Here is a 12,855-nt window from a genome sequence, read left to right as displayed (position 1 = left end):
TGTATTGTTAAGTGCGCTCGATTCAAATTGGGGATATATTGTGGTAACATTTTTACAGGGAGAGACTGAACCACCTCTAGCCCATAGGTAGGGCTGGATTTTAAGGAGCCCTCGATGTCAGGATCCATGGCAAAGGTGATCGGGGGTGGGGGTGGTGTCTGAAGATGACCCCAGATGAGGCCTGCCACAGACCTCAACGCCAGCAGGGCCTAGCCTAATCCTCCCGGTGGGGGCGAGGCCTTGTGGCAGCCACCCCCACCGCTGGGCGATGGGACCATAATTTGAATATTTAAATCAATTTTCATAATTCATTTAATTGTTATGGGGAGGTGGGAAAGGGTAAAAAGAGATGTATTTAGTTAATTTCTTTAAATCTTTCTTTAAATATTTAAATATGCTGGTAAGGGCTAACAGACCTTTAAAAATGGCGTAAGCACCTGTGCACAGGCAGCTGACACCATTGCCTGGGATGGACAGCCCGTCCTCTCCACATGATCGGGGGGATGGCCTGCCCGAGCTAGTTAAATGAGCCACCATGCTTGGAATCGCTGTGACTCTTTGGCATGCGGCCCTTGCGGGCGGTCGCCATTTTCTCACCCGCCACAGAAATTGGCGGCAGGTTTATAAAATTCAGCCCTTAGACACTGACAGGTAGCACTGTACAGTAGTTACAGCTACAAATCAGTTGGAGGAGGAAGGGCTGTATCAGCTACCCAGCATAATATTTTCTAAAATTTTTTTTTTTAAGTATTTCAATCCTTAAAAGGAGTGACTAAATCTGCATGACAGATTAAAGGGAGTCACTTGTCGAGGCACTTTGCTGTGTGCTGAATTTTGTTTAGATGCTAATGCAGAGGTCTGGAGCATGACAGAGGTCACTGGTGGCACATGTTTACAGTGGTAGCTGTTAACCTGTTTAAAATAAACTAACTGATCTCCGTGCTGAGTTGAGGAGATTCTGGGTAGATTTCTGTCTTCACTCGAAGTCAATAGACTGAAAGTTAGGCAGGTTCTGTGATGGGTGGGCAATTGATCAGGCCGATTCAGGCCTCGGCACTGAATACAACAAACTACACCCTCTGTTTTTGAAGGTGTGACAAGGTGGCAGTTACAGGAAATAGGTGAGACGAGGTGAAGGTTACAGGAAGTAAGTGTGATGAGGTAGGAGTACAGGAAGTAAGTGTGATGAGGTAGGCATGACAATACAAAAGAGTGTTGGGGTAGGGATTACATTAAGTAGGTGTGCTGAGGTATGGGTTACATGAAGTAAGTGTGATGCTAACACACCTTATATCACTATTGGATCTTCTTTGGCGCTGCTAACAAGAAGCAATGAATTGGGACCAAAAGAACAAAGCTAAGGGAGAAGTCAGGGGTTCAGGAGATCAAAGGTCACGCGGTGGGGAGAGGGTCTGAGATTCAAGATGGTGAGCTTTCAACCCTACCACTACCGACAGGTCTTCAGACCGTACCCACTAACTAGGCGATGGGCCTGGGTTGTGGAAGATGGTTTGGGGTGTAGGCCCAAATACTAGGCTTGAAACCAGACCATTTACTACAGAGGAATGGAAACAATGTGCATCGGGGATCAGTATGCTGCTGACTGAGACTCAGAATCTGGTTGAGTGGGTAATGAGGTGAGGGGGTGCTGGGTAAAACATGCATCAAAAGAAAGTGGGTGAATGAACAAAATAGCAGGCAGACCCGGGTAACTTCTGCCACAGCACCACCCAGTGACCAGAGGCCCACAATTACGTGTGACAAGCATATGTTGACATAATAATTAAATGACTCAAAAATTGTGGCAAATAAGTTGAGACATAGTATGTTGTGCATAGATATATAAAGGTTCTGTTAAAATAGCACAGAGTTGAGTTTAGAATAGGTACACTAAGTGTTCGCATGAGAACATTGCTCACAATAATTACCAAGCTCAGGTCATGCCTGATACATGTTAATTTAAAGCATAGTCATCAGCTACAGGAGATACTTAGAGATAGAACAGACCTGGTTTACCACATAGAAAGCGCACTTTGTAGTTATGGCAGATCCCATTAGCCTGGTCCTTATTCCGGCACACAAACCCATAGTCTTGATCGTACATGTGGAACACCTCTGCTGTTAGACTGGCTGGGATTCCATCAACAGTAACAACCTAAAGCATAAAGAACATCTTAATGAACACACTTCTGTCAAATTTCTGCAGAAAAGCTCCCGCTCTCTCGCTGTAACTTTGGCGGAAACTTCAGAGCAATGGTGTAACTGGCCAATAGTGTTGCTTCTCCAGGATTTCTGTCAATCTTCCGTTGACGTACAGTGTGAGATCGGGAGAAAACGTCACCAATTTACTGTCAAGTAAAAATACCAACATTGGTCCAATTTATAAATTTTAATCTTATCCCACATAGGGTGGGAGTGGGGGTGTTAGGGGTCAGGATAGGAACAGACAAGGGTGGAAAATGCTTTGGCTTCAGAAAACTGTATATTTTGGGAACGGAGGGGAGCATTCTAAACTTAGATACCCAGCGAAGCCGGTTTAAATTTCCCACATTACTTACCCAGCCTGGAGCTGCCATGATTTTAACCTGCTTCACTCAGCAGGCAGAGGGGGTACCTGCCCAAAGCTGGCGGGATCCTTATTAATAAATGCATGTCAGGTCCAAATGATGTAATTAGGAACCGACTGCCATTTTAACTCGCGGACCTGAGCAGGAAGTGGGCAGCAAGTTTCCTGCCAGCCCAGTCCAGCAGGGAAGTCAAGAGGCAGATTGTTTAAACTTATTGCTCCTGTCTTTGTGGGATCAGGAGGAACAGGAGGAGCCTCAGCCTCTGCAGCCGATTCTGTCACTTGCCTGGTCTCTGGGCCACTTGATTTTCCACCACCTCCTCCCTATTTCCCATCCAGAATGCAGAGATTTAAATAAAGGCCCGAAGTTAAAATATCCCACGCCTCATTTCTGGAGCAGTGGGTGGGTTTCTGGGCTAATCTTTCCCGGCCCTGGGGTAGAGGAGGGAAGGGGGAAGGCCTGGCAAATAGCAGGGATCCAGGTTGGGATTGGTCCCCAACGCATTCCCACTGCTGGGGACGTTTCCTGGCATGTGGGTCGGCTGCCCACTGAGTGGAGGTGGGCAGCCAATTGAAGCAATTAAGGTCCCAATTAGGGGATATTTTGTGTGCTCTGGCATTTTGCTGGTGAGGAATCCCTCCCCCCCCCGCTGCGTGCGGAGGCTACCAGCTTAATGGAGGCAGCCCCCCCCCCCCCCCCCCCCCGAGTAGGCTGGTGGGCACCATTGGAGCAGGAGGGTCCATGCCCCATTGATAGTGCTGCAGAAGGAAAGACATCTCCCTGGCCCCAACTATCCCCTCAGAGGACTTTCCCCTCTGTTACATGGGGTCTGCCGCTTACCCACTCTAAAAAAATTTATTGAGTTTAACACCTCAAAGGGTGTCTCCATTTTGAGGCACCCTCGCATTCTCCTACCTGCCTCAGCAGTGCCCACCTCTCTCGGTACTTACCTCTCCGGAAAATCCGAGCAACAGCGACCCGCCACAGAACCTCACTTTGGAATTGCCAGGCCCGATCTTCCCAGCGGCGGGGAAGCTCTGTGGCGGCCCCTCCACCACTTCGCGACGGAACCCGAGTTTGCATATTTAAAATACATGTTTGCATGAATTAAAATGGAATCCGCAGGGATCTTACCTTCAGTTCCCGACCTTCAGCACGACATGCCATTTCTACCTACTCTCTGCTAGCTCACTGGAAACAGAGAGTAAGCATAAATGGGTCATTTTCTGGTTGGCAAGATGAGTGGTGTGCCACAGGGATCTGTACAATTTATAGAAATGACTTGGATGAAGGGTCTGAAGGTACGGTTGCTAAATTTGCTGATGACACAAAGATAGGTGGGAAAGTAAGTTGTGAAGAGGACATAAGGGGGCTACAAAGGGATATAGATAGGTTAAGTGAGTGGGCAAAGACATGGCAAATGGAGTATAATGTGGGAAAATGTGCAATTATCCATTTTGGCAGGAAGAATAAAAAAGAAGCATATTATCTAAATGAGCTCTGAGATGCGGAGGGATCTGGGTGTCCTAGTGCATGAATCACAAAAGGTTAGTCTGCAGATACAGCATGTAACTAGGAAAGCTAATAGAATGTTATCATTTATCGTGAGGGGAATTAAATACAGAAGTGGGTAGGTTATGCTTCAGCTATACAGAACATTGGTGAGACCACATCTGGAGTACTGTGTACATTACTGGTCTCCTTATTTAAGGAAAGATGTAAATGCATTGGAGGCAGTACAGAGAAGGTTTACTAGACTAATACCTGGAATGGATGGGCTGTCTTACGAGGAAAGATTGGACAGGCTAGGCTTGTACTCACTGCAATTCAGAAGAGTAAGAGGCTACTTGATTGAAACATATTTGATCCTGAGGGGTCTTGACAGGGCAGATGTGGAAAGGATGTTTCCCCTTGTGGGAGAATCTAGAACTAGGGGTCACTGTTTAAAAATAAGGGGTCGTCCATTTAAGACAGAGATGAGGCGAAATCTTTTCTCTCAGAGGGTAGTGAGTCTTTGGAATTCTCTGCATCAAAAGTCAGTGGACGCAGAGTCTTTGAATATTTTGAAGGCAGAGGTAGATAGATTCTTGATAATCAAGAGGGTGGAAGGTTAACGGGGCTAGGTGGAAATGTGGGGTTATCAGTTCAGCCACGAACCTATTGAATGACCGCCACAGAATTGCAGTGGCGCCGGCCCCGCCTGGGTGGCCGCCATTTTCTGCACCCACCGCCGACAAGAAGTTCCCGCCCTCCGTGTGCAATCCTGAGTGTTTACCTGTATATCGATTGGACTGTCACAGATTTTTCCAGGAAAAGCAACTCTCAGCTCCGACAGTTTTTCCCAGTCCCCCGATCCTCGCTCATCATCCCGGTTAAACCAGTCAGTCCACTCCACATCTGCAGCCAAGCAACATCAAAATGTTGAAGCAGTGATGGTCAGCTCGGCAGCTGAATGATACATATTTTAATGGATGAAAAATTACGCAGAGCGTACTGAACGCCAAATTGTTGACATGCCTTCCCACTGCAAGTAGCTCTGTTCTCAAACTGCTGTTTTGTAACCTATAATATTTCGAGAGCTTTGTGCGACTGTCATAGAATCTTGGCCTTGTCGTACCTTCATTTCTGGTCCAACCAGCCTTGATTCAGTCAAACTGAACCTAAAATTACAAGTCTGTGGTGTGACCGAGTGCGACCACCTCAACATTTTTCCTACACCAGCTGCAACTACTGCAGCCACAAGCAGCTCTGTAGTTTTGAAGTTTAGTGTGTAATTTCCTCGCAGTTAATTGCTATAATCCCCCTCATATCAGCTGAAAATGTTGCCAGAAATGGAATGCCAATCCAAGGGAAAGCAAACCCAAAACAAGAGTGCAGTTAGGCTTTACGTTACTAAACTCCTTCGAAGCCGCAAGTTCAGAATTTTGAGAGAAAATGATGCTTCAGGTTTTGTAATGTGTTTTGCATTGTCAGAGAACATTAAGGTGAATGGCATTGAGTTGAATGTGCATCTGTGGAGTTCTAGCCTAATAATTGTACGTGCAGTCAGCAGTTTCTTTTTAATCTCTGATTTTTTTTTTTATATACTAAGGAGAAGGCAGAGACTGTATTTACAAACAAGAACAAGCCTCCTCAAGTCCCCAGCATCACAGATGCCAGTCTTCAGCCAATTTGATTCACTCCACGTGATATCAAGAAACGGCTGAAGGCACTGGAAACAGCAAAGGCTATGGGCCCTGACAATATTCCAGCAATAGTACTGAAGACCTGTGCTCCAGAACTTGCCGCGCCCCTAACAAAGCTGTTCCAGTACAGCTACAACACTGGCATCTACCTGGAAATGTGGAAAATTGCCCAGGTATGTCCTGTACACAAAAAGCAGGACAAGTCCAACCTGGACAATTACCACCCCATCAGCCTACTCTTGATCATCAGTAAAGTGATGGAAGGTGTCAGCGACAGTGCTATCAAGCGGCACTTGCTTAGCAATAACCTGCTCAGTGATGTTCAGTTTGGGTTCCGCCAGGGCCACTCAGCTCCTGACCTCATTACAGCCTTGGTTCAAACACAAACCAAAGAGCTGAACTCAAGAGGTGAGGTGACAGTGCCTGCCCTGGATGTCAAGGCAGAATTTGACCAAGTACAGCATCAAGGAGCCCTCGTAAAACTGGAGTCAATGGGAATTGGGAGGAAAACTCTCCACTGGTTGGAGTCATACCTAGCGCAAAGGAAGATGGCTGTGGTTGTTGGAGGTCAATCATCTGAGCTCCAGGACATTACTGCAGGAGTTCCTCAGGGTACTGTCCTAGGCCCAACCATCTTTAGCTGTTTCATCAATGACCTTCCTTCAATCATAAGGTCAGAAGTGGGGATTTTCGCTGATGATTGCACAATCTTCAACACCATTTGCAATTCCTCAGATACTGAAACAGTCCATGTAGAAATGCAGCAAGACCTGGACAATACCCAGGCTTGGGCTGATAAATGGCAAGTAACATTCGCACCACACAAGGGCCAGGCAATGACCATCTCGAACAAGAATCTAACCATCTCCCCTTGACATTCAATGACATTATGATCACTGAATCCCCCACTATCAACATCCTGGGGGTTACCATTGACCAGAAATTGAACTGGAGCAGCCGTATAAATACTGTGGCTACAAGAGCACGTCAGAGGCTGGGAATCCTGCAGTTAATAACTCACCTCCTGACTCCCCAAAGCCTGTCCACCATCTGCAAGGCACAGGTTAGAGGTGTGATGGAATACTCTCCACTTGACTGGATGAGTGCAGCTCCAACAACACTCAAGAAGCTCAACACCATCCAGGACAAAGCAGCCCGCTTGATTGGCATCCCATTCCCAAACATTCACTCCCTCCACCACCGACACACAGCGGCAGCAGTGTGTACCATCTACAAGATGCACTGCAGCAACGCACCAAGGCTCCTTTGACAGCACCTTCCAAACCCACAACCTGTTCCACCTAGAGGGACAAGGGCAGCAGATGCATGGGAACACCACCACCTGTAAGTTCCCCCCCATGTCACACACTGTCCTGACTTGGAACTATATCGCTCTTTCTTCACTGTCACCGGGTCAAAATCCTGGAACTCCCTTCATAACAGCACTGAGGGTGTACTGCACCGGTTCAAGAAGGCAGCTCACCACCACCTTCTCAAGGGCAATTAGGGATGGGCAATAAATGCTGTCCAAGCCAGCGATGCCCACATCCCATGAATTAATAAAAAAACAGGAGCCACTTGCTATCTCAGGCACCAAATTCAGCTCCCACAATGTCTAGTGCTATGTACATTTGTATAAGAATACTAATTACTCAGTCTGTCCACTATATAGGAACAAGAGGCCATTCAGCCCCTCAAGCCTGTTCTGCCAATCGATTAAATCATGGCTGATTGGTACCTCAACCCCATTTTCTCCATATCTCTTGATACCCCTATCCAACGAAAATCTGTCAATCTCAGTTTTGAAAACTCACTTGGTCCGGCATCCACAGCTTTATAGGGAAGAGTACCGGGTTTCCATTATCCTTTGTATGGAAAATTGCTTCCTGGTTTCACTAAATGGCCTAGCTCTAATCTTTAGGCTGCAGTTTTTGGAAATTATATCTAAACCAGCTGTTAGCTACATTAGAATATCAACCAAACTGGCACTAATCTAATTTATTTAATTTTGAGATACATGCAATTCACATGCACTTTCTCACGGCTGGTATTAAGCAGGTTTGCAGGCATTTGAGTGCAAATCAAATTCTCACTGTTTTCTAGATTGTATGACATGGGGGAGCGGAACGGGACGTGGCAACACAAAAACAAAACATGAGTTACAATTTAGCTAAGGTTACAATAAATGTATAATAAAACAAATAACTTCAGAGGTGGAGATTGATCCTGTCAATTATATATAGGCTTTAAATACAATGGGGTAGAAAATTGTCTTGGGCACAGGGCAGTATCAGATCAACCATCCATTATACTGAAGCCCGTGACAGCCCATGCAACTGAATATCAGGTGCTGCATGTAACGAACAGCCGATCCATTATTACCTGTTCTGTGCCGCCATCCGAGACAAATTTCTAGCCCAATGTTTTTCACTTATGCAGCCTCTGGATTAATATTTTGCGGCCTTGACTGCTTGCTGGCACTCAGTCCATGTGGGGATGGGGGTTCTGGAGGGATCTCATGATAGATAAGGCATGGGGTGGGTGGGGAAGGTCAACTCAGGACCAGGGGATGCCTAAACTTTCCTGGTGGGTCACAGAGGAGCACTCTCCTCCTGGCCCCACAATGGAAAGTAAAAAGCGAACCTGGAAGCCTCTTCAGCCTCCAGACTCTCTTCATGCTGAGCTTCACCTCGTGGGAAATCTGCGCAGCCTTCCCACAGGCTGTGGTTGGAATCCCTGACGGGGCCCGATTACTGTATGCAAATGTGGATTTGGGCGTACGGCTTAGCTACCGGTTCAGGAGTGTCTGTTACAACCAGAAACAGTGGGTGGCTTTCCGGTGACTCACCGGGCCTGGCCGTTTTCTGCTGGGTGGGTAGGACTTACAAGAAGAATTTGCAATTACACTGCACCTTTAATGTAAAAAAACACCCAAGTTGCTTCACAAGTAGACTGAATGAGAACAGACACCGAGTTGTGAGGGGATGGATAACAAAGGGGTGGTTTGTAGCTAGTTTAAAGAGATGGGCTGTGGTAAGAAGTGCAGAAGCAGGGAGGGAGATCCAGAGATTAGTCAACAGCAGCAAAAACAGCCCTTTCCAAAACCCTCAACTCTCCAAAATCCAAGCAGGCCAAACAAGCACCTATAGAAACTTAGCAGCCTGGCCTTTGACGGCTGGTTTAAACTTGGAGGCAGAATGTAGACCATGGGAGGTAACTTGAACCCTCCCCTCAATCTATAACTGAAGATACAGTGCCAGCTGTGGTTCAAAAGTAACATTCTTGCCTCTGAGTCAGAAAGTTGTGGGTCCAAGTCCAACTCCAGTACAATACCTATGTTGATACTCCAGTGCAGTAGTCAGGGAGTGCTGAGCTGTTGAAGGTTCTGACTTTCAGATGAGATGTTAAACAGAGGCCCTGGCTGCCTCCTCAGGGGTTGTAAAAGATCCCACTACACTATTTCGAACAAGGGCAGGGGAATTCTCCCTATGTCAATATTTCTCCCTCAACCAACATTACTAAAACAGATTAACTGACCACTATCACATTGCTGTTTGTGGGATCTTGCTGTGCACAAATTGGCATCCATGTTTCCTACATTACAAAAGTGACTGCACCGCAAAAATATTTCATTGCTGACTTCAGGAGCACTTTACACCAAATGAAGTGGTTTTGAAGTATAGTCACTGTTTAGTGTCGGGAAATGCAGAGCCAATCTGTGCACATCAAAATCTCCCCACAGACAACAATGGGTTAAATGACCAGATAATTTGTTTTTCGTGATTTTGGTTGTGACACCAGGAGAACTGCACTGCTCTTCTTTGAAAAGTGCCTTGATCTTTTGCATCCACCTGAGAGAACTGTTTAATGTCTGATCTGAAAGACACCACCATCCACAATGGGACATTGTCACTACTGCAGAGCCCAGGCTGAGTGTATAATGTATCTGGAGTGGGACTTGAACTCACAACCTTTTGACTCAGAGGTGAGCCAAGGCTGAGACCTATCACAGTTAGAAACATTGTGCCCTGGATAGGACACTACCATGCAGATAAAAGGGATGCTTTTTAAATTTTACAGCTTTCGCCTTCGGTCTACCTCAGAAACTCAACCTCAGTTAGACACATTTGGCTATTGGCCAGCTTGCATGATATCTGGATCATACTGTAATCAATGAAACCGTTCATATTCTGCAATTGTCAAGGACTGTGAAATATGAAGATTTGTTTAGAAATATAAAATAAACTAACACTGAAACTATCTCATTCTTACCTTGTACCCACTCACTCGTTGAACCAACAGTGAAGTGATTCCCATCAGGGGACTGGAAAAGTTTAAACACTTTTGCAGCAGCAGATCCTCTGGCGCCTGTGGGGTTACCAAAAAAAAAAAATCTGGATTTCGCTCAAAATTATAATTTCAACTCTTAAATGGAAAAGAAGATTTTCCTTTATGTTAGTTCTCCCAATAAAAGCTTTAAAGACAACTAAATTTCTCCATACAATTTCCCTACTAAATGTTCTTGGGCATAGGCCTTGCATGTCCATGGAAATTCTCCCAAACCCCCTCATTAACTTTTCTATTTAGGTCGTTTCTCCAAGGATTGTGCTAATCTTATGCCAAATTTAAACAGGAGGTCAAAGGGCAAATTTTCCAATTGCACGTCCCAGTGCAGAGCCTCACCACCAGGGGGCACCCTTAGCAAACCATCCAGGATTCATTCAGTTTAATGATGTGCAATTTACATGGAATTACATCAAATCTACAACACAACACATCTACACAAACCAGCCCAACCTTTTCATCCTTGCCTGGTCAGTATATCCTCTCAATTCTGGTATTATTCTTGTGAATCATTTTTGCACTTTCTCAATGCCTCTATACTCTTTTATAATAAGTTAGTTTTAGCATAATCATGGAAAAGGACAAAGATAAAACAGGAGTTAAAGTTCTAAATTGGGGGAAGGCAAATTTTCTGAAACTGAGAGGTGATCTGGTGAAAGTGGCCTGGATACAGTTACTTGAAGGTAAACCAGTGGCAAACCAGTGAGAGACATTCAAAAGCGAAATTCTATAGGCACAGTGTAGGCATGTTCCCACAAAGATAAAGGGTGGTACAGCTAAATCTAGAGCCCCTGGTTATTTAGAGGCTTGCAGGGTAAGTTAAAGCAGAAAAAGAAAGCTTATGACAATCACAAAAATCTTAATACTTTAGAAAGAGTATAGAAAGTGCAGGGGTGAAGTAAAAAAAGAAATTAGAAAAGCAAAGAGAGGACATGAAAAAATATTGGCAGGTAAAAATCAAGGAAACCCCGAAGATGTTTTATCAGTACATTAACAGCAAGAGGCTAACCAAGGAAAGGGTAGAACCTATCAGTGATGTTCAAGGGAACTTACACGTGGATGCAGAAGATGTGGGCAGGGTTCTTAATGTGTTTTTTGTCTCTGTCTTCACAAAGGAGAGGGTTGATGTAGACATTGTAGTAAAAGAGGAGCAGTGTGAAATATTAGATACGATTAGCATAATGAGAGAGGAAGTACTAGAGGGTCTGACATTCTTGAAAGTGGATAAATCACCAGGCCTGGATGGATTGTATCCCAGGCTGTTAAAGGAAGCCAGGGAGGAAATAACGAATGCGCTGAGGATCATCTTCAAATCCTCACTGGATATGAGCGAGGAACCAGATGATTGGAGGTCTGCAAACGTTGTACCATTGTTTAAAAAGGGTACGAGGGATAGGCCAAATAATTATAGGCCGGTCAGTCTGACCTCAGTGGTGGGTAAATTGTTAGACTCAATTCTGAGGGACAGGATAAACTGCCACTTAGAAAGGTACGGACTGATCAGGGATAGTCAGCATGGATTTGTTAAGGGAAGGTCATGTCTTACTAGCTGAATTGAATTTTTTGAGGAAGTAACAAGGAGGATTGATGAGGGCAGTGCAGTGGATGTGGTCGACATGGATTTTAGTAAGGCATTTCACAAGATTCCGCATGGCAGATTGGTCAGTAAAATGAAAGCCCAGGGGATACAGGGGAATATGGCAGGTTGGGTCCAAAATTGGCTCAGGGACATGAAACAAAGGGTAGTAGTCGACGGATATTTTTGCAAATGGAAAGCATGATTGGGAAATTTGCTGATGACGCAAAAATTGGCCATGTAGTTAATAGTGAAGAGGATAGCCATAGACTCCAGAAAGATATCAATGGTTTGGTTGAGTGGGCAGAAAAGTGACAAATGGAATTCAATCCAGAAAGTGTGAGGTAATGCATTTGGGGAGGGCAAATAAAGCGAGGGAATACACAATAAAAGGGAGGATATTGAGAGGGGTAGAAGAAGTGAGAGACCTTGGAGTGCATGTTCACAGGTCCCTGAAGGTGGCAGGACAGTAGATAAAGTGGTGAAGGCGGCATATGGAATGCTTTTCTTTATTGGCCGAGGTATAGAATACTAAAGCAGGGATGTAATGCTGGAACTATATAAACGCTAGTTAGGCCATAGCTGGAGTATTGGGTACAATTCTGGTTACCACATTACAGGAAGGACATAATTGTGCTGGAGAGAGTACAGAAAAGATTTACAAGAATGTTAGATCATAGATAGATACAGCACTGAAACAGGCCCTTCAGCCCACCAAGTCTGTGCCGACCGACAACCACCCATTTATACTAATCCTACATTAATCCCATATTCCCTATCACATCCCCACCTTCCCTCAATTCTCCTACCACCTACCTACACTAGGGGCAATTTACCTATTAACCTGCAAGTCTTTGGCTATGGGAGGAAACCGAGCACATGGCGAAAATCCACACAGTCACAGGGAGAACTTGCAAACTCTACAGAGGCAGTACCCAGAATTGAACCCAGGTTGCTGGAGCTATGAGGCTGCAGTGCTAACCACTGCACCACTGTGCCACCCATGTTGCCAGGGCTTGAAAGTTGCAGCTATGAAGAAAGATTGGATAGGCTAGGGTTGTTTTCCTTGGAACAGAGGAGGCTGAGGGGTGACTTAATTGAGGTGTACAAAATTATAAGGGGCCTAGATAGAGTAGACAGGAAGGACCGGTTTCCCCTAGCGGAGAGGTCAATGACCAGGGAA

At 45.3% G+C, this 12,855-nt stretch overlaps 1 protein-coding gene across 2 annotated transcripts in view; it reads right to left on the bottom strand.

Annotated features, from left to right (window-relative positions):
* Window positions 1-12,855, bottom strand: part of cemip (cell migration inducing hyaluronidase 1) — a 268,013-nt gene that overhangs the window by 101,167 nt on the left and 153,991 nt on the right. For both annotated transcript variants that reach the window (XM_068017722.1, XM_068017724.1), the window contains exons 8-10: window positions 10,025-10,120; window positions 4,843-4,964; window positions 2,008-2,155 (exon numbers count right to left, since the gene is read on the bottom strand). In XM_068017722.1, coding sequence (XP_067873823.1) covers window positions 2,008-2,155; window positions 4,843-4,964; window positions 10,025-10,120 — 366 coding nt within the window. The remainder of the gene's footprint in view (window positions 1-2,007; window positions 2,156-4,842; window positions 4,965-10,024; window positions 10,121-12,855) is intronic.

Source organism: Heterodontus francisci, chromosome 38 (assembly GCF_036365525.1).
Source record: "Heterodontus francisci isolate sHetFra1 chromosome 38, sHetFra1.hap1, whole genome shotgun sequence".
Classification (NCBI taxonomy): domain Eukaryota; kingdom Metazoa; phylum Chordata; class Chondrichthyes; order Heterodontiformes; family Heterodontidae; genus Heterodontus; species Heterodontus francisci.
Note: the sequence above shows the minus strand (reverse complement) of the source record. Positions and strands in the feature narration are given on the sequence as shown.